The following is a 19,544-nucleotide window of genomic DNA, read 5'->3' as shown; positions in this document are numbered from 1 at the left end:
CAGGGAGCCTGGAGAGGGGCTTGGGACAAGGGCCTGTAGGGACAGGCCAAGGGGAATGGCTTGAACCTGCCCGAGGGGAGACTGAGCTGAGCTCTTCGGCAGAAGCTCTTCCCTGTGAGGGTGCTGAGGCGCTGGCACAGGGTGCCCAGAGAAGCTGTGGCTGCCCCATCCCTGGCAGTGCTCAAGGTCAGGTTGGACACAGGGGCTTGGAGCACCCTGCTCTAGTGGAAGGTGTCCCTGCCATGGCAGGGGTTTGGAACTGGATGAGCTTTAACGTCCCTTCCAAACCAAACCAGTTTGGGATTCCATGATTCTATCAAGTTGACGTGAAGAAGGAAGGAGACCTCTTCTGTGTCAAAGCCAGCGCCTCAAGTTCCTCCTTTTCCCCTCTCTGCAGTAGGTGGCTTTGACACACAGTCTGAGAGTGGGGATGGTGTTGAAGGGGCAAAACCTAGGGGTGTCTCATGCAGTTTCTGCTTGGTTTTCTGTTCTAAAGCTCCCATGACAAGTTGGACACTCCAGAGACCCTGTTTTCCTACTGCCCAGTGAGCTGTTGTTACCTTGTACTGGAAGTTATGGGAGATGGACAACAGGGAGAGGAGGCCCTGTGGATCCAGCACAGGTTCTTTCCTGTTCTGGCTCATTGCTATTTGCATCTTGGCGAGGCCATTTCTAGCTGGTCGGAGCAGTCAGTCTCAGCTCAGGTCTCAGCTCAGGTCCCAGCTCAGGTCTCAGCCCGGGTTTCAGTGATTCCTTGGTGGCCCGGGGCTCAAGCACTGTGTCCTTCATCTGAAGCTGGATCCGGAGGAAGGTGAAGCCCCAGCGCTGATTTTGTCACTTTCCCAGGACAAGGTGGGGCCTTGCAAAGCTCATTAACAGCAGCTTTGAATTTCCTGGCATTTGGGGCCTGCACAGAGGACCTTGGGCTTTATTTACTGCCAAGCAGGAGTCAGGTTGCTAGGTTGCTCCTTTCATCTCTCTCTGCTGACAGCCCTTCTTCGAGTGAGCCAGGAGTCACCAGTGCCAGGCTTGTGCTCCTCAAGCTCCCATGTGCGATGGGCACCTTCTGCTGTGCTGCATGTGAACTCTGTCAGAGCTGCGTCTGTTTAACAAAACCAGTCCAGAAACTGGTTCCACTTGATTGTTGTGAGACCTCTGCTCAGAGCTGGCATCTCTCCCCATTCCTTCCGGGACTTCAAGAGCCGTCCCACTTCACCTGCGTGTGTTGAGTTTGTGTCTCCAGAGGCAGGGTCTGTCTCCTGGACATGCTGCTGCCCAGAAGCTGAGATTAGTGGAGGCTGTTTCACCCTCATCCTTTGCTTTCTGTGCTCTCACTGTCTGATGAACCCTGGGCGGTGAGCAGGCAGGTTGAGGGGTTGTGCTGGAGTGGTAGCCGCTGAGTTTAGGCTCAGTTGTGGAGAGAAGAGCTCATACAACTCTTGGTCATTCAATGCTTGGACATGCATAGAACCCCAGGCTGGTTTGTGTTGGAAGGGACCTTAGAGCTCATCCAGTTCCAACCCCCAGCCTTGGCCAGGGACGCCTTCCACTGGAGCAGCTTGTTCCAAGCCCCTGTGTCCAACCTGGCCTTGAGCACTGCCAGGGATGGGGCAGCCACAGCTTCTCTGGGCACCCTGTGCCAGCACCTCAGCACCCTCACGGGGAACAACTTGTGCCTAAGAGCTCATCTCAGTCTCCTCTGATCCAGACAAGGGAGCAGGAAGGAGGAGCATGGAAGTGATTTCATGCTCAGGTCCACGAGTAAAAATTAACAGTTAATATTCGCTTCCCTGTGAGCTCCAAGGTGTGCAGGCAGCTTTGCTCGGACACCGGCTGGACATGCTGCTCTGTGTGAGTCTCAGAAGATGCTCGGGTCTCAGAGCAGGCTCAAGTGAGTGTGCCAGGGAGGTAGAAGGCATTCTGGGCTGCGGAGAAGCTCAGTAGAGCAAAGAGTTCAGGAGGGTTTAGGGGACTCTGGCCGGCACGGTGCTGCCTCTCGCCACATTTTCCTCTGCCCTGGCTTTGGACCATGTGGGGAGGTCACCAGTGGAGGCCCTGCTCAGTCTTTTCCCCTGAGTTCAGCTGACTCGGATCCTGTAAACCTCTCGATGTCTCTGTCCTCCTGTGGTTAATAACATCTTCCATGTCTCTGGGGGCATTGGCTGCTTGGAATGAGTTTACCTTTGGGATTCCTCCTGATCCTTGGTGACAGTTCTTGGTTCAGGTTCACCTTCCCTTGCCCACCTTCCAGGACACTGTCGCTAAAGCATAATCGCAGTATTACTGTGGCCATACAGACTTTTTGCTCATCCCCTGACCTGCTCCTGCCTCTAAGATCTTTTCTTATTCCCTTTGTTGCCTGAACATCTGCCAGAAATTACTTAGGTGGTGTTCATTGATGGTTCGAGGTGAAGGCAGGACCAGGGTAACGTTGTCAGGTCACCTCTGACCTGTTCTGTCCCCCTGAACACTCCTGGGCTTCACAACCTTGTTTCACCATCTCCCTGATAGAGGTGGGCTGGGGCAGGGAGCGGTGGTGGGACTGGGCAGAGGGAGGAGGCACCCACAGACCTCCTGCACAAAGAGGTTCTCTGTGGATCCTGACTCCTCACTTTCCATCTCTAGTTCAGGGTGTTTAATGGTGTGTGTCTGAACTGTTCCTCGTGAAGCTGTTTTGGCTCCTTCCTCTTCTTCCTGCTCTTTAGGTATTGGAAGGCTGTTGTAAGGCTGTTAAATGCATGTTGGTGCTCCACATCTGCCGCAGGGAGTGCAGATGTGCCAGTGGCCCTCAGTGCCCTTTGGAGACCTCCCATCCCACCACACAGGGCTGAGCTGGAGCTCTCTTGTGCTGTGATTACTGTGGCGGGTTCTGCACTTGTAGCTACTGCTTTCGTGTTCCATGTGCAGCCTGAGACCATGAACTGCTCCATCACTAGTCCCCCTGAACCCTTGGCAGCACAGGGGTGTTCACTGCGGTGTCCTGATCCAGTTCTGGCTGGGGATGCCCTCTCTGGGGCCCTGCTCGCAGTGAAATGACAAACCAAAGCAGAGATTCCACTGCTTCTGTACATCCTGCTCTCTGCAGGGGAACAGTTGCTGCCTCCGCCCCGGAGGGGGCTGCATTCCTTAGTCCCTGCTTAAAGGCCTGGGAAGGAGCAGCTGGGGAGCTTTTGGCTTGGAGACAACTTGCTTTGTCGTAGCTGGAATGTGTTCCTGATGCTTAAGTGCTTTTAGATGTTGGAAGCACATTCCTCAGGGCCTGATCTATGGGGTTAAATAGTCGGAAATCCGGGCGGTGCATGAGGGCGGGCTGCGTCCCACAGGAGCAGCCCGTGTGCCTGTCATGGACTCATGGGATAGTTGGGGTTGGAAGGGACCTTAAAGCTCGTCCAGTTCCAGCTCCCTGCCACAGGCAGGGACCCCTCCCACTGGAGCAGCTTGCTCCAAGCCCCTGTGTCCAACCTGGCCTTGAGCACTGCCAGGGATGGGGCAGCCACAGCTTCTCTGGGCACCCTGTGCCAGTGCCTCAGCACCCTCATTGTACAAAGTTTCCTCCTCATGTCCAGCCTGAATCTCCCCTTTTTCAGTTTAACCCCATCACCCCTTGTCCTGCCCCTCCATCCCTTGTCCAAACCTCTCCAGGTTTCCTGCAGCCCCTTCAGGCACTGGAGCTGCTCTCAGGTCTCCCCTTCAGGAGCCTTCTCTTCTCCAGGCTGACCCAGCCCAGCTCTCTCAGCCTGGCTCCAGAGCAGAGCTGCTCCAGCCCTCGCAGCAGCTCTGTGGCTTGTTGTGTACCCCCTCCAATAGGTCCATGTCTTTTGTGTACTGAGAACTCCAGAGCTGGAATCGGAGCTCTAGGTGGGATCTCGCCAGTGTCGGGTCAGTCTCCTCCAGCTTCAAGCTCAGTGTGCGTGTGGCACGTTCAGTGAGCTCAGCACCATCCTCACCCATGAGTGGGCAGGGGAGGAGCATCCCCATCTCATGTGCTGTGGGGAGGTCACCGGGCTTACAGACCCGCCCTGGGATCCCTGTGGAATGCTGCGCAGGGCTGGCTGCACACTGAGCATCACGCTGCTCCAGGGCACTGGCTGCTTCTCTCTGGGATGCCCTGGAGCTGAGCATTGCAGCTTGTTGTGTGCTGGTGGCCAGGAAGGGCTGAAGCACTTGCGTACCTGTGGCAAGTGCTGCGAGGTGTGGAGAGGCGAATGCCTCTGTCATTGTGATCAGATCTTTGGGAAGGTTCCTTCTTTGGGATGGCACATAGCCTCTGTCCACTGTACCCACTGCCTGGGATCTGGCCCAGCATTCGGACAGCGGGTGAAGCACTGAACCCCAAGCACTATGCAGAGTTTTCTCCCCCTTTCTCCTCTACTTTACCATTCATCTTGCCCTACCCTACTCGGGTGTGTCAGACCCACCTCTGGGTACCTGGCACAAGGCTCTGAGGGACCAGAGGTGTGAGGATCTACCTGGATAATGGTGGTGGGACCCTCGCCATGGCACCTGGGTTGCCCCATGGGGCTGAGGTGCTGTAGCTCCAAACTGATACTCTCATTTCCCACCTTAATGGTTACTTTTCTGACCTTTGCTACCGCTAATTCCGTTATCCACACTAGATTTCAGGAGGAATGATGATTCCTCTTGGATCTCACTGTTCTGGGAGCGTACAGTGCTTGTATTGTTTCATAGAACCCCAGACCTTAAAGATGCTCCAGCTCCAGCCCCTGCCATGGGCAGGGACCGCTTCCACTGGAGCATGGTGCTCCAGGCCCCGTCCAACCTGGCCTTGAGCACTGCCAGGGATGGGGTGTTCTCCCAGCACAGGGGAAGGTGTTCTGGGTTCCCTGCTCTGGTGATACAGCGCAATTCGAACCAGCAGTCCCGACCCTGCTGCAGTGGCTGCTCCTGCTCTACCCATGGAACTGGTGTCCTGCAGGGCTCAGCTCTGGAGAGAATCTGGCTCTGGTTCTGTGGCCTCACCCGTGAGGGGTTAACTTGAGCACAGGGACTCTGAAGGACTGAGCCTGACCAGAGAGCTGACCCAGGCCCAGACCCAGGCTGGGGGACACCGGATGGAGCAGCCTGAGGAGCAGGACTTGAGGTGCTGGGTGAGGAGAAGCTCCCCAGGACCTGGCTTCAGTGAGTGCTTGAGCCCAGAACCGCCCTGTGTGCTGGGCTGCATCCCCACAATGTGAGCAGCAGCTCAGGGAGGGGATCCTGCCCCTCTGCTTCAGGAAGGGGAGACCTGAGAGCAGCTCCAGTGCCTGAAGGGGCTGCAGGAAACCTGGAGAGGGGCTTGGGACAAGGGCCTGTAGGGCCAGGCCAAGGGGAATGGTTTGAACCTGCCAGAGGGGAGACTGAGCTGAGCTCTTAGGCAGAAGCTCTTCCTTGTGAGGGTGCTGAGGCGCTGGCACAGGGTGCCCAGAGAAGCTGTGGCTGCCCCATCCCTGGCAGTGCTCAAGGCCAGGTTGGACACGGGGGCTTAGAGCACCCTGCCCTAATGGAAGGGGTCCCTGCCTGTGGCAGGGGTTGGAGCTGGAGAAGCTTTGAGGTCTCTTTCAACCCAGACCATTCTGTGATGTGGAGGATGAGGCCGAGGCTCATTCCTAAACCAGGCAGGTTTTCCTGAGTTCATTTTGCTTGCCCGTGGGAGAGCTCAGCACTGACTAAAGCTGAAGCTGTGGCTTAACCTGGCCTGTAAACTAAGCACAGGCAAAACACTTCCCATGTTCTGAGCTCGGTGGGATCAGGGACTTTGTGCTTTTTTTTGTGTCTCAGTGGATGAGAGGCTCTGCGGAGCGGGGTGTTGGGCATCCCTGTGTTACCAGCGAGAAACGTGTCCTGCGCCCATGGGCTCAGGCCTGTCTCAGTACACGGGTGTTTCGGTTCCTCAGCAGAAGCTGAAGCTCCCAAACCCAGCCTGAGCTTGTGCTACCAGTGTTTCCTGTTCTCACAAACTGGCTAAACTCGTTGCTGGTTCTGTGGATGACCTCAGATGGAACCACACTGTCTGGAAACACTCCTCGTGTAGGACTCGCCCACCACTGGGGATGGATGTGTGTGGTCAGATTGGCTCTTCTTGGCTGGTTGAAGCATCAGAATGTGAAGCTGCCATCACTTTCCCTTTGCAGTGGTGATAGTTTTGAACGTCTTTGCAGTGATTCTGCTCTATTGTATCTGATATTTCTCTTTTACAAAGATGGCTCCAAAGGCCATGTTTTGATCAAGAGTTTCATTAATAATTGCACTGGATTCAAGCCTTTCCCACTTCTGCCCATATTGTCCTATTTCAGTGCTGAAGTGGATCTTCCGCAGTTGCTGAAGTATCACTCGTAGGTAAGACAGAAGTCACGTCTTTGCAGTTCCCTTGGGGTTCTTTTGGCCTTGCTGCAAGGGGGTGTTTACTCCAGCAAGGGGTAGAATCAAGAGCTCCGAGGAATCCATTGGCTTATGGGGAGTTTCTTGCGAGTGCCACACACCGTGAAGATGAGGCCTCAGTGCCATGGGTTAGTGGTGGCCTTGGCAGTGCTGGGCAGTGGTTGGACTGGATGATCTCAAAGGGCTTTTCCAACTGTTGCCAGGATTTGACGATTCTGAGCTCTTTTCACTGTGGGGATCGTTAATTGTTGGACCGAGGAGCCCAGAGTGTTTGGATCCTCCAGCACTGGAGGGTTTGAAAGACTTCACAAAGGCTTGAGCATCTGGGTCTGAATTCCCACCCAAACCATTCTCTGATTCCACGAAGCAAAGTAAATGGGATGGGGAGAATTGTGGGATTGTCACGACGGTCTCATGCCGAGGCGTGGTGTGACCCCGCTCACAGGCTCTGTGGCAGTTCTTGGTGTGACCCCACTGACAAGCTCTGTGGAGGTTCTGGTTATCTGCAGCGAGGTTGTTAGGAGTAAAAGGCCTTGTGTAAAAAGCTTCGCGTAAAAGCTTGGAGTAAAAAGACTGTTACTATGAGCAGGGCAGTTCCTTCAGTTGCATTAGGCAACATGAGTACAGCTGGGCCAAGGAGCTCTCTTGGGGTGACCTTGGTGGTCCAGCTGTGGAAGTGCAACCCAAGCACAGGCAGAGCTGAATCATGGTCACAGTCACCTCTAAACCTCTACTGTGTCAGGAAATGCTTCCCATGTTCATTGCAGTGAACGTGCAGCATGCTCCTGCCCTCGTTTATTGTGCTGTCAGTGCCCACGTACCCTGAGCCTGCCTCAGCTGTGCACGAGTGCCCAGACTGGGGCTGTGGATGCTCCTGCTGTTTTTCCCCAGCAGCTCACACAATGTCGTGCCTGGAATTTCCTTGTGTTCTAAAATTAGGAGAAGGCTCAAGGAAACAATAGTGGATCCGGGCTCTGAACCTCCTGCCCTGGCGTGAACCTTTGTTGTCAGTTGGACTTTCACCTACTTCCTTTCTTGGTGAACTGATTTGTGTAGATAAACGGGGTAGAACTCTGCTGTGTAGGGGCAGGAGGAGCGGTTTTCTTCTGGTTTTACCTCTTATGGTCTGTATCACTTCAGGACATGAGGAGCATGAATTTCATGTCACGGCTGTTCATCCCAGGGCATTTCTCCCTTCCCCTTTGGGAAGGATGTGGAATGCTGGCACCTAGGTGCAGCAAAGGCCGCAGAGACGTAGCAGCACTTTCCGAGTGAGGCTGCTCCATGAGAAACAGCAGCGATTCTGATCTCGGGCAGAAGCTCTTCCCTGTGAGGGTGCTGAGGCGCTGGCACAGGGTGCCCAGAGAAGCTGTGGCTGCCCCATCCCTGGCAGTGCTCAAGGCCAGGTTGGACACAGGGGCTTGGAGCCCCCTGCTCCAGTGGAAGGGGTCGCTGCCCGTGGCAGGGATTGGAGCTGGAGGAGCTCTAAGGTCCCTTCCAACACAAGCCATTCCATGATTTATTCAATGATTCATGTTATACATCACTTTTTCATTCCTTATCCCTCCCTTGTCTGGTCTTTCGTTGTTCATTGCAATGTTATAGAATCATAGAATCACAGAATAGTTCGTGTTGGAAAGGACCACAAGATCATCTAGTTCCAACCCCCCTGCCATGGTCAGGGACACCTCACACTAAACCATCCCACCCAAGGCTTCGTCCAACCTGGCCTTGAACACCACCAGCAATTACAATTACAGCATTTACAATCTCACTGGGCAACCCATTCCAGTGCCTCACCACCCTAACAGGAAAGAACTTCCTCCTTATATCCAATCTAAACTTGCCCTGTTTAAGTTTGAACCCGTTCCCCCTTGTCCTGTCACTGCAGTCCCTGACGAAGAGTCCCTCCCCAGCATCCCTATAGGCCAACTTCGGGTACTGGAAGGCTGCTATGAGGTCTCCACGCAGCTTCTCTTCTCCAGGCTGAACAGCCTCATCTTTCTCAGCCTGTCTTCATACAGGAGGTTCTCCAGTCCCCTGAGCATCCTCGTGGCCTCCTCTGGACTTGTTCCAGCAGTTCCATGTCCTTTTTATGTTGAGGACCCCAGAACTGCACACAATGCTCCAGGTGAGGTCTCACAAGAGCAGAGCAGAGGGGCAGGATCACCTCCTTCGCCCTGCTGGTCACGCTCCTTTGGATGCAGCCCAGGATACGGTTGGTTTCTGGGCTGCGAGCGCACACTGCAGCCGGCTCATGTTCAGTTTCTCATCAACCAGCACCCCCAAGTCCTTCTCTGCAGGGCCGCTCTGAATCTCTTCTCTGCCCAACCTGTAGCTGTGCTGGGATTGCTCCGACCCAGGTGTAGGACCTTGCACTTGTCATGGTTGAACTCCATAAGGTTGGCATCAGCCCACCTCACAAGTGTGTCCAGGTCCCTCTGGATGGCATCCCTTCCCTCCAGCGTATCAACCGGACCACACAGCTTGGTGTCATCGGCAAACTGGCTGAGGGCGCACTCAATCCTACTGTCCATGTCAGCGACAAAGATGTTGAACAAGGCCGGTCCCAACACCGATCCCTGAGGGACACCACTCGTTACTTGTCTCCAGCCGCACATTGAGCCATTGATCACAAGTCTTTGCGTGAGGCCATCCAGCCAGTTCTTTATCCACCGAGTGGTCCACCTATCAAATTGATGTCTCTCCAGTTTAGAGACAAGGATGTCATGTGGGAAGGTGTCGAACGCTTTGCACAAGTCCAGGTAGATGACATCAACTGCTCTACCCTTGTCCATCAGTTCTGTAGCCCCATCATAGAAGGCCACCAAATTGGTCAGGCAGGATTTCCCCTTAGTGAAGCCATGCTGGCTGTCACCAAGCACCTGGTTGTTTTTCATGTGCCTTAGCATGCCTTCCAGGAGAATGTGCTCCAAGATTTTACCAGGCACAGAGGTGAGACCGACTGGTCTATAATTCCCTGGGTCTTCCATTTTCCCCTTCTTGAAAATGGGGGTTATATTTCTCCTTTTCCAGTCATTGGGAACTTCACCTGACTGCCGTGATTTTTCAAATATGATGGCCAGTGGCTTAGCAACTTCATTCGCCAGCTCCTTCAGGACCCGCGGATGGATTTCATCGGGTCCCATGGACTTGCATACGTTCAGAGTGACAGTTGTGGGTGTCTCATCACCCAAACCTGAACAAATCTCAATACCCCCAACCCCGGGAAGGTCTGTTTCCTCCTGTTATGCCGATGGATTACTGGAGAGGCTACTGAGAACAAAAGTTCAGAGCTCACATTCTTGTTTGATCCTTCTCAGTGTGGCCTGTGTGAGCAGTCCAGGGCAGTTCTGGAGTCTCCATCCCTGGAAGTTAGTGGTGGCCTTGGCAGTGCTGGGTGATCTTGAAGGTTTTTTCCAACCCAGTTGATTTTATGATTCTGTGATTGATGAATGTCATCATTGACCATTTCCAGCTCCTGCAGTTGGCTTCTGAGACCCAGGAGATGTGAAGACGTTGGCTGTTGTTAGACTGGGAGGCCTCTAGAGGCCGCTTCCCATTAACTTTCCTATGACTGTGGTGGTTCTAGGAAGGAATTTTCTTTCCTTCTCTAATTCTTTGTCACTTGTGCCCTACAGATTTCCTGCTCCTTCCCTTTTCCAGTACAACTGGGACAAACACTTTCCATGTTGGTGTAGGCACCTATCACTGATGGGTGAGCAACCTGGTAAGGTGGAAGGTGTCCCTGCTCATTGCAGGGGCGTTGAAGGTCCCTTCAACCCGAACCATTCTATGGCGTCCTGACAAGAAGTCCTGCACCAAGATGTGTGTGGCAGCAGGGACAGGACCTCAGTCCGGAAGTCACCTCATGTGTCTCCTGTTGACCAGGCTCATAAGCTCTGTGGTGTCTGCTGGCAAGCTGCTGCACAGTGACTTCCTCTTGGTGCTAGTATTTAAGTGCCTAAGATGAAGGGTTGTCTTAGAAAACGAGGAACATCCACTTTGATCCAACAAGGGAGAGCAGAGCAGTGTGATGATAGAGATTGTAAATGAATCATCAAGCTAAACCCATGAAATGCCATTCTGCTTCACTTGTCTCCTGGAGACCTCATGGGGGTCCTCATCTGTGCAGCCACTGCGCTCTGAGGACCTCCCCAGGACAGAAGCTCTCGTCTGCAGGGGGGGATGCTCAGGTTTGCCTTAAGGTGAGCAGACAGGTTCCTCCAGAGCTGCTGCTGACCCTTCTTCTGGGTCTTCTCTCCTGTCACAGCCTTTCTTCAGGCTCCTGAACCTGCGCAAGCTGGGTCTGAGCGACAATGAGATCCAGAGGCTTCCCCCCGAGGTGGCCAACTTCATGCAGCTGGTGGAACTGGACATCTCACGCAATGGTAAGGTCAAAGCTGAATGGGGAGGGGTGCTCCACAGCCGTGCCTTGGGCACCCACCTTTGGAGTACCCTTCACAGTCCCACAGAGTGATCTCTTGGAGTCCTGGGCTATAGAATATGGGTGTCCTGCTGTATCTCAGGCTGTCACCAGGACCTGGTGTCCCATTTTGCACATGTTGACCTCTTCTCAAGCCTCATTTTTTCTTTCACATATTTCTTCCAGACATTCCAGAAATTCCTGAAAGCATCAAATTCTGCAAGTCCTTGGAAATCGCAGACTTCAGCGGGAATCCTCTCTCCAGGTAGGAAGGCAAATGCAACCCTTTATGAAGCTGAGAATGAGAGTTGAAGCTCCTTATTCTCCTGGGCTTTCTCTGGTCTTCATCTTGTCATTGTCCTCACATGAAGTCAAGACCTTGGATCGCGTACAGGTTGGCTGCCAGGGCCTGCAGGTGCCTGTTCACCTGGCATAGGGAAGAGCTGGTGTGTCCTCCTCTACTGCGGGGCCTGTGGCTTGGATTGAGGAGCTTCTAGTCTAGCTGTTGCCACTGGTGTGAGGGCTTTTGTCCTCCTGCAGTGTGTTAGTCAATCCTCAGCCCTTCACCCTGGTGCACATGCCAGAATGGATGTGGACTTGTACTGCTCTGCTCTCCATTGGTCCCTTTTGTTCTGTGTGTTATTTATATCCCAGGAGCTGTCCTTTGAGCTCTGTGGTCCTTCCCCTGATCCCTCAGTGCCCAGAGCTGTGTCCAGAAACTGAGCCCTCTGCCCAGCATCTTTGTGTTCTTTCTCTTATTCTGTGTTTTGAGAATTCAGGTGTGGCTCCTCTGCCTTGGTGAGGCATGCCCCAGGTACTGGTGTCTCCTTGCATTGTCTGCAGGGTCTAACTCCAGATGTCTGCTGCCAAAGCTGCTCTTCACGGAGGACTTCCCTCCTGTGGTGCCAGGCACTGCCAGAATGGCACATGCTTTTCCATTGGTGGGAATCATAGAATCCCTGATTGGTTTATGTTGGAAGAGACCTTAAGGTCATCCAGTTCAAGCCCTCTGCCACGGGCAGGGACCCCTTCCACTAGAGCAGGGTGCTCCAAGCCCCTGTGTCCAGCCTGGCCTTGAGCACTGCCAGGGATGAGGCAGCGACAGCTTCTCTGGGCACCCTGTGCCAGCTCTTCAACACCATCACAGGGATGAGCTTCTGCTTAATATCTAACCGGAACCTCCCCTGTTTCAGTTTGAGCCCATCATCCCTTGTCCTGTCACTGCAGTCCCTGATGAAGAGTCCCTCTCCAGGTTCCCTGCAGCCCCTTCAGACACTGGAAGCTGCTCTGAGGTCTCCACGCAGCTTTTCTTCTCCAGGCTGAACAGCCCCAGCTTTGTACCATGGGAGGGACCAGCGCTTCTGCACTGGAAGTTCTCTATTAGAGTCTTTTTGTGGCACAGAGTTGCAGGATGTGTGTCATGAGCTGTGGAACCGGCGAGCTCTGTGAACTGCCTGTGAACAGAAAAAGGGTTTCTCCTTTTTTGTGTTAATCTCTCCTTTTGGTAGCTTCAAGGCTGGGTTGGACAGGGCTTGGAGCAACCTGCTCTAGTGGAGGGTGTCCCTGCCTGTGGCAGGGGTTGGAACTGGATAAACTTTGAGGTTTACCATTCTATGATTCTGTGGAAATGAGGTGTATTTTGGATCAGGAAGCAGGGTCAGAGTTGGTTCCTGCTCTTCTCCTTTCCACATATTGATACCAACTGGGATAAGACTGGCTTTGGGGGGATATAAGTGAGGGATTGAAGGCTTGTTTTGTGCCCAGCTAATGCTGTGTTGTCCTCTCATGCTTTCACAGGCTTCCAGAGGGCTTCACGCAGCTTCGCAGCCTGGGCCACTTGGCCTTGAATGACGTGTCCCTGCAGAGCCTCCCCAATGACATTGGGAAGTGAGTATTCCCCTGTCCTCCTAACAGGGAGGAGGGCTGGGGTGGAGGTGTCATCGGGGTGGCACACACATAAAGGTGACCCTGCTGGGGTGTCACTGTATTCTTGGGATGGTGACATCAGCAGGACTTGGAGGGCAAGAGCCTACCACCGCAGTTAGAGGTTGCCACCCTGCTGTACGCGCTGTGTGAGCACCTCTGAGTGTGCCTTTTGCTCCAAGACAACCTTCTGTAGAAGGTTTTGCCCTGGTCTCAGCTGCTGCTGCTGCTCTGCTGTGGTGCATGGCACAGGCAGGAATGCATCCAGGCTTCCCAAGCTCCTGTCTCCCCTTGTTTTATGAATTGCCCCTTTGCAAACAGGAGTGGTCTGTCCAATGATGCTGAAATGATTTATGCTGCTCGCAAATGGCCAAGGCAAGGCCTGTGTGGGGTTGTCTGTGAGGTGCAGTCCCTTTCCATGGGGTCTGGCTCCTACACATGAAGGGTTTTACCTTTGTAGACACAGTCCTGTGTGACACCACGTTTCCTTGTCCTGAGTCTGGGCAGTGTTGTGTCCCCATGGTGTTGCAGTAAGCTGTCACCTTCATCAGAAGCCATTTAAGATCCTCCTTGGTTTTCAGTTTCCCCTGCCAGCCCCATCCAAGTCTACACACTCATGTACATGCATCTGTGCGGGCCAGGAGGGGTGCTCCCAAGGGAAGGGATGTGAGCATCTCCATGCATCCCTGAAGCCTGTTCAGTGAATCTGGCTTCTCATTCCCTTTTCTCTTGCAGTTTGGCAAACCTGGTGACTCTGGAGCTGCGTGAGAACCTGCTAAAGACTCTCCCCACGTGAGTGTCTGTTTGGTGGCTTCAGGAGTCTCTTGCCTGATCCTTCTTACTGATTTCTCAGGGATTTGCTCGCTCCAGGACTTTGCCTGGGAGGGCTCAAGGCTTTGCATAAATCAGCTGCATCTTTTGGACTGGTGTAAACTGGGGAGAGGAGAGTGAGATGGTGCAGGGCTTAGAGCAGGCAGGACGTTCAGAGTCTGTACTCAGCTCTGTGTCGGGATTGATTTGGAATAGAGATGGTTCCACAAGAAAGCTTCTGGAAATGGTGAGAACCATTTTTCCTGGAGAGGTGGAGCAGATGATGAATTATTTTGGAGAAAGAGAGAATGATGTGGGCACAGGAGGACCTCTGTGCACAGTGAAGTTCATTTGAAGAACAGCAGAATGTCACTGAAGATAAATCTTGTTTCCAGCATCTCTTTTTTCCTGGTTATCCCATCCGACTGTTCTGGGTGAGCAGAGTGTGGGAATGGTTGGGATAACAGGCTTCCTGCACCAGGCAAAAGCTAAGGCAGCAAGGGAGAAGAGGTAAGTGATGTCGAATGTTCCTGAGACTTAGGGACAGAGGTGGATTCCTGGAGAGGGTCTGGTTGGAAGCGCTGATGCCATCAGGTGGACAGGGCGTGGAGAACTAAAGATTCTGTACGTTCATTCATCTCTGGTTTGGAGCCCATGAGAGCTGTTTGTTGAGTTTTCTACCTACCTTAGCTCTCTCAGCTTGTTTCTGCCTTGTTATCCATCCAACTGATGATTCCCCAAGTCTTCTGGGAAGATATGCTTTAAGGGATCTCCCTGGCTTCTGTCTGAGCCAGCAGTGTGGGTTTGGACACACATGGGTTACATCTGCTTGAGGAGTTCTGTGTCAGCTTTGACCCAGAGGAGAAGATGCTTCCAGAAAGGAGCTGAAAGAGCCTGCACTGGGCAGCTCCCAGGCACCACAGCTGGTGGTTACTCCATGGAGAGGCTTAGTTCAAATTAACAGTGTCATGTTGCCTCTGATGCCAAAGTCACTTGATCTTCTCTGCACAGAAGTTGTCAGCATTTACGCCCTGTCACAGACCAGCTGAGATGGCCCCTCGTGGAATATAGCCATAGGGAGGACATGAGAGCCAAAGCTCCTTCTGGCAGATGAAGCAAGCAGAAGTTTGAGTCCTGGTGCTGGGACCCACTGCTGTCTGCTGCACATGTGTTTTGTGTTCATACAGGCACCACCACTGTGATACTGTCTGTATGAGGAGGTGCAATAGCTACATCCAAAGTTGGGCTTTCAGATGGCAGTGACAAAGGTCCCAGGGACTTTCCACCACCTAAGAACCAGCAGGAATCCAGAGTTTGAGAATTCAGTCTGTGACCAGCTCCATGGGGTTTCTGGGAAGCATTCTCATGCCCAGTGCTCCCTCGTTTCCCTGTGAATGCCCTCAGCAAGATGCTAGCAGCATGACAGTTTTTCTCTAAGTCCAGGCATGACACTCCCCCTGCAGTGCAATTCCAGCTTCTTCTCATCTTTCCCCAGTTCCCCTTCTGGGTGATTTCTGAAAGTAGAAGGAAGATCTTGAAGGTCAAGGCAATTTTCATCAGATTTGTCAATCAAATACAAGACTGAAATCAGTGGCCAAAGAGATCTCAGTGGTGCTCTCAGATCTACCCAGGGCTGAAGCTCTTGTGCTTAGTCTGGGTGCAAATTGTGCCCAAGAATGGCTTTGAGCAAGTCCAAGTGATGCTATACAGAAATGGTTATAACCTCAGTTTTCAGGGTTGCTGAGCCCAGGAGGGAGATGGGCTTTAGTACTGTGAATGTGTGAGTGCAGATGCACCTTTTGGTTGTTTTTGTTGTTGGGCTGCTTAAAAGATGCAGCTTGCAATGACCTTTATGGGTCAAAACTTGATTTAATTGGTGGATCTTCTGCTGTCAGTTGAGTTTTCACACAGTTCCTCTCGTCCAGCTGATCACTGCTGCTCCTCGTCCCATGCAGAGCACGCGATGTGTTCCCATGAGACAGTGGAGGGGTATCTCAGCTGAGGCATGTTGCAAGACCTTGTACATTGACATGGATTCCACAGCTCACTTGTCCCTGTTTTTGAGAACTCAAACTGGGAAGGGACCATCAAAGCTGCTTCACCCTTCAGAGAAGTCAAAGAGCAGATGGACAGTCATGATGGGAGACTGCTGCACTGCTTTTGGTGATGCTTTTGAGAAGCCTTTGCTTGAGTTAATACAATAGCTCAAAATCCACCAGTTCTAAAGTAAGAACTTGCTTTTCCTGCATAGCCCAAATGTTTTCATACTTGGCCAGGCAGGACAGATCTCTTCCTGCTTTCTCACAGCGTGGAGATGTGCAGCTCAATTCCAGAGGAATACAGAGATTTCTGCATTAGGGAGTTCCTTCTGAAGAGAATAAAGAGCTGCTGGGTCAGAGCTGAGGTAGCAGCTCTGCCCTGGTGTGAAGGGAGAGACAGGCCCCCTGTTTGGGGCATGACAATTGGTGGGTAGGTCTGAGAACTGAGGTCGGGTGAGCCTGGGCCATGTCAGAAGTGAATACTGGTTTTGTGGGGCTGCAGGTTGCAGCTCTTCATATCACCAGGTCATAACGTGTTTGGATGCTCAGGGCACATCCAGGACCACCAGTGCTGATGGGCTTTGGCTCCTCTGCAGGCTTCTCACAGCATCTTGCCTAGTGAGCTGCTTCTCTGCACATCCTGACCTCTTTTGAGACATCACCATAGACATCATCATCATGTCAGCCTTGTCTTTCCCTTCAGCAGCATCAGCATCCCACTGGGGGAAACTGAGCCTGTTGGATTTGTCATTCCTGCTTCTCCCTGCAGCTGTGCTCCCCTGGCTCCCCAAATACTGTCATCTGCTGGTTCCTGTTACCTGTTAGTTGGTGCCCAGCTCCGCACCCTTGCTACAGAAAGAGGCAGCAGTGTTAAGGTCTCTTGTCATCTGTCACGGATTTGCTCAGAGTATTTTGTGGTGGGAAGGGGAGAAGGTAAATTGGTGACAGAAACTGGTGGCATTGGGACTGCTGGTGCTGCTCAGCCCAGTGCATGGTCTGGCTTGGGAAGGGTGCAGCTCCCCTAAACTGCTTGGCTCAGAGGGACAAGCTCAGGATTGTCCCTGGTTTAGGAGTTATTGCACATGATGTAATGTGTGAGACGTGTATGCCAGATGCTAACCGTTCATTCTTTCTCTCCTCCTCTCTCTGCTCCCTGTGTCTTGCAGGTCTCTCTCCTTCCTTGTCAAGTTAGAACAGTTGGATCTTGGTGGCAATGACCTGGAAGTACTGGTAGGTGAGGGAAGGTGGGGAGGGAATGTGGATGGTTGGCTGGGACAGAACCCTGGACCGCAAGTGGGTTTTCATCTGCAGTGCAAAGAAACAGAACCACAGTGTTTGGAATGATCCCGATCTTCCCACTGTGGCCTTGTCATCATTCTCAGCATAATGTTCTCTTTAAGTTGGCCGTTGTGCCTGTCTTCATGCACAACTCGCTCTGTTCTTTCCAAACCCTTTTACTCTGGGATGTTAATCCTTGCTGTGTAGCTGCCAAAGACTCTTCTCTTTCCAGTGGGAATCCTTGGTTCTTCCCTGCTCTTCAGTGTTGTGCTGTCCCCAGCTGTTTCTCACCTCTATTTGGCCAACTTTGCACCTTTCTTCTCTCTGATTTGGTTTCCCTGCTGCACAGTGCAGGACCACTTGTGGTGTTCCTGGCTGCAGGATCAGCCGAGTGAGGGTGCGTGTCCTCTGGGCTGGGTTCTCCATGGAGGGCTCTGAGCCCCAGTGTCCTGAGAGACAGTGCCCAGCCTCGACATGCAGCTTATCTTGACAGCCAGGGGCAGCCAGTGGTGTTTAATTCTACAGGCATGGATTAAGCTGTTACTGGATCCCGCTCTTAACGCTCTGGAATGCTTTCTGGCAGAAACCCATTTAAATTGGGAGGCAAAGGAGCCCATGCAGCTTGCTTGGGAGAACAGTTGTCTGACCCTTGAACCACGCTCCAGTGGTGCCTTGACTCCAAACCCAAATGCTCATCAGTGTGTGGTGTTTGTGGAGTGATGCTGTGAATGTACATCTGCATTGATGATGGTGCTGCTGGCTCATGTGGAGTTGGCCAGTGTCACCCAAGTGTTTGTTTTCATGCCTGAGAGGGGAAGAGGAGAAAGATTTATCTGTTCACTAAGACCAGAACTTCCAAACTCTGTTTAGTCTTGCCTGCTACCAGACAGTCCCTGCTACTGCTTCCTTGGTTTCCTCTTGGGACCTCCTTCAACCAGGATGCTGTCCCAGACACAGGTGCTGCTGTGTTGTGGCACACCAACACATTGGCTCCATAGACCACCTGGGAAATGGTTCTAGGAGGTGTGAGTGCAGGAACTGTTGGCTTTCTAGAAGTGTGGGGTGGTTCGATGCATCCCAGAGCAGCTTCTCCCTTATGGAAGGACTGATGCCATCCCTGTCCTGCTCTCTTACAGCCAGATACCCTGGGAGCTCTACCCAACCTGCGTGAGCTCTGGCTGGACCGGAACCAGCTCTCAGCCCTGCCTCCAGTGAGTACCAGTTCAGGCCCTTGAGCCTCCCCTCTGCTCCCTTCTCGAGTCACCCCCTCGAGCCTTGGTGTCTCCTTTCTGCTCGCAGGAGCTGGGTAATCTCCGCCGCTTGGTCTGCCTGGATGTGTCAGAGAACAAGCTGGAGCAGTTGCCCAATGAGGTCAGTGGGCTGGTCGCCCTGACAGACTTGCTCCTGTCCCAGAACCTGCTGGAATGCATTCCAGATGGGATCGGTGAGTACTGCGGGATGGGAGCAGTGCAGGACTTCACTGCCCAGCACAGAGGCTTCAGGCAAGAATGTGTGTCACAGGGTGTTAGGGTGTGATGGACACAGTCACAATAGATGGGTACAGAAGCAATAAGTGCCCAGAGCAGCTGTGGCTGCCCCATCCCTCGCAGTGTCCAAGGCCGGGTTGGATGGGGCTTGGAGCAACCTGCTCTAGTGAAGGGTGTCCCTGCCCATGATGGGGGGTTGGGACTGGGTGATCTTAAGGTCCCTTCCAACCTAAACCATTCCATGGTTCTATGATATGCTGAACAGAACTCGACAGGATGAGTTCAGGTTCTTGATCTGCAACCATACGTGGGTGAATCTGTGAACAAGCCTGGTGGGGAGGAGAGATTGTGCCTGTGTTGGGTAACCCGCGATGTGAGGCATTTTGGCCAGATGGACATAGAACAGCACCTTGTGTCTGTGGCATAGTTCACACCCAGCTTGTTGCCCTGGCCAGGTCAGCTGAAGCAGCTCTCCATCCTCAAGGTGGACCAGAATCGGCTGACAGAGGTGACAGAGTCAATTGGGGACTGTGAAAACTTGTCAGAACTCATCTTGACAGAGAACATGCTGACCGTAAGTACTCCAGCAGCACCCTGCATCTCCTGGGCTGCTCAGGGTAGCCGCATGCCAGGGATTTTCTCCCATCTTCTAAGCTGCATTCCTGAGATGCTCCAGCTTCTCTGCTGCAGAGCTTCACCAAGCTCACAGGCCCTGAGAAGATCCTGGTGGAAACTGCTTTCTCCCACTTTTCCTGAAAACCTCTCCAGGATAGCCGGGTTGCTGCTCTAGGATGAGTAGTCCTGAGGCCTGTCCAATCCAATGGAGCAGGACTACATCCAAAGCTGCATTTGGCAGTGGAATTGTGCAACTTAAAATGGTCCTGCCCTAAAATGCTCGTGGTCTGACAGTTAAAACACAAGTGCTGGGAATGGGCAGATGAGCATCCTCCTAGTGGAAGGTGTCCCTGCCCATGGCAGGGGGTTGAAATTGGATGATCTTAAGGTCCTTTAGAATCCTTTTGAGTCTTTTCCTACCCAAACAATTCATGACTCATTCTATGATTCTAATAGGAGAAAAGTCCTGACCAGTGAAGTTCTGGGTGTGCTGTGTGAGGTGAGGAGTTGGCGTTTCACAGTCTGAGAACCTGAGGGAGAATCTGCCCCACACTGTAGTGAGAAATCGTATTGAAAATGTGTTTGTTA

General features: G+C 52.8%; 1 protein-coding gene across 18 annotated transcripts in view; it reads left to right on the top strand.

Moving 5' to 3' along the window:
- SCRIB (scribble planar cell polarity protein) overlaps nucleotides 1-19,544 on the top strand; it is a 101,633-nt gene that overhangs the window by 4,727 nt on the left and 77,362 nt on the right. For all 18 annotated transcript variants that reach the window (XM_065664202.1, XM_065664190.1, XM_065664200.1 and 15 more), the window contains exons 2-9: nucleotides 10,652-10,769; nucleotides 10,991-11,069; nucleotides 12,602-12,691; nucleotides 13,463-13,519; nucleotides 16,743-16,806; nucleotides 17,991-18,065; nucleotides 18,154-18,298; nucleotides 18,797-18,915. In XM_065664202.1, coding sequence (XP_065520274.1) covers nucleotides 10,652-10,769; nucleotides 10,991-11,069; nucleotides 12,602-12,691; nucleotides 13,463-13,519; nucleotides 16,743-16,806; nucleotides 17,991-18,065; nucleotides 18,154-18,298; nucleotides 18,797-18,915 — 747 coding nt within the window. The remainder of the gene's footprint in view (nucleotides 1-10,651; nucleotides 10,770-10,990; nucleotides 11,070-12,601; nucleotides 12,692-13,462; nucleotides 13,520-16,742; nucleotides 16,807-17,990; nucleotides 18,066-18,153; nucleotides 18,299-18,796; nucleotides 18,916-19,544) is intronic.

The sequence above is a fragment of the Lathamus discolor genome, assembly GCF_037157495.1.
Source record: "Lathamus discolor isolate bLatDis1 chromosome 2 unlocalized genomic scaffold, bLatDis1.hap1 SUPER_2_unloc_1, whole genome shotgun sequence".
Classification (NCBI taxonomy): domain Eukaryota; kingdom Metazoa; phylum Chordata; class Aves; order Psittaciformes; family Psittacidae; genus Lathamus; species Lathamus discolor.
Note: the sequence above shows the minus strand (reverse complement) of the source record. Positions and strands in the feature narration are given on the sequence as shown.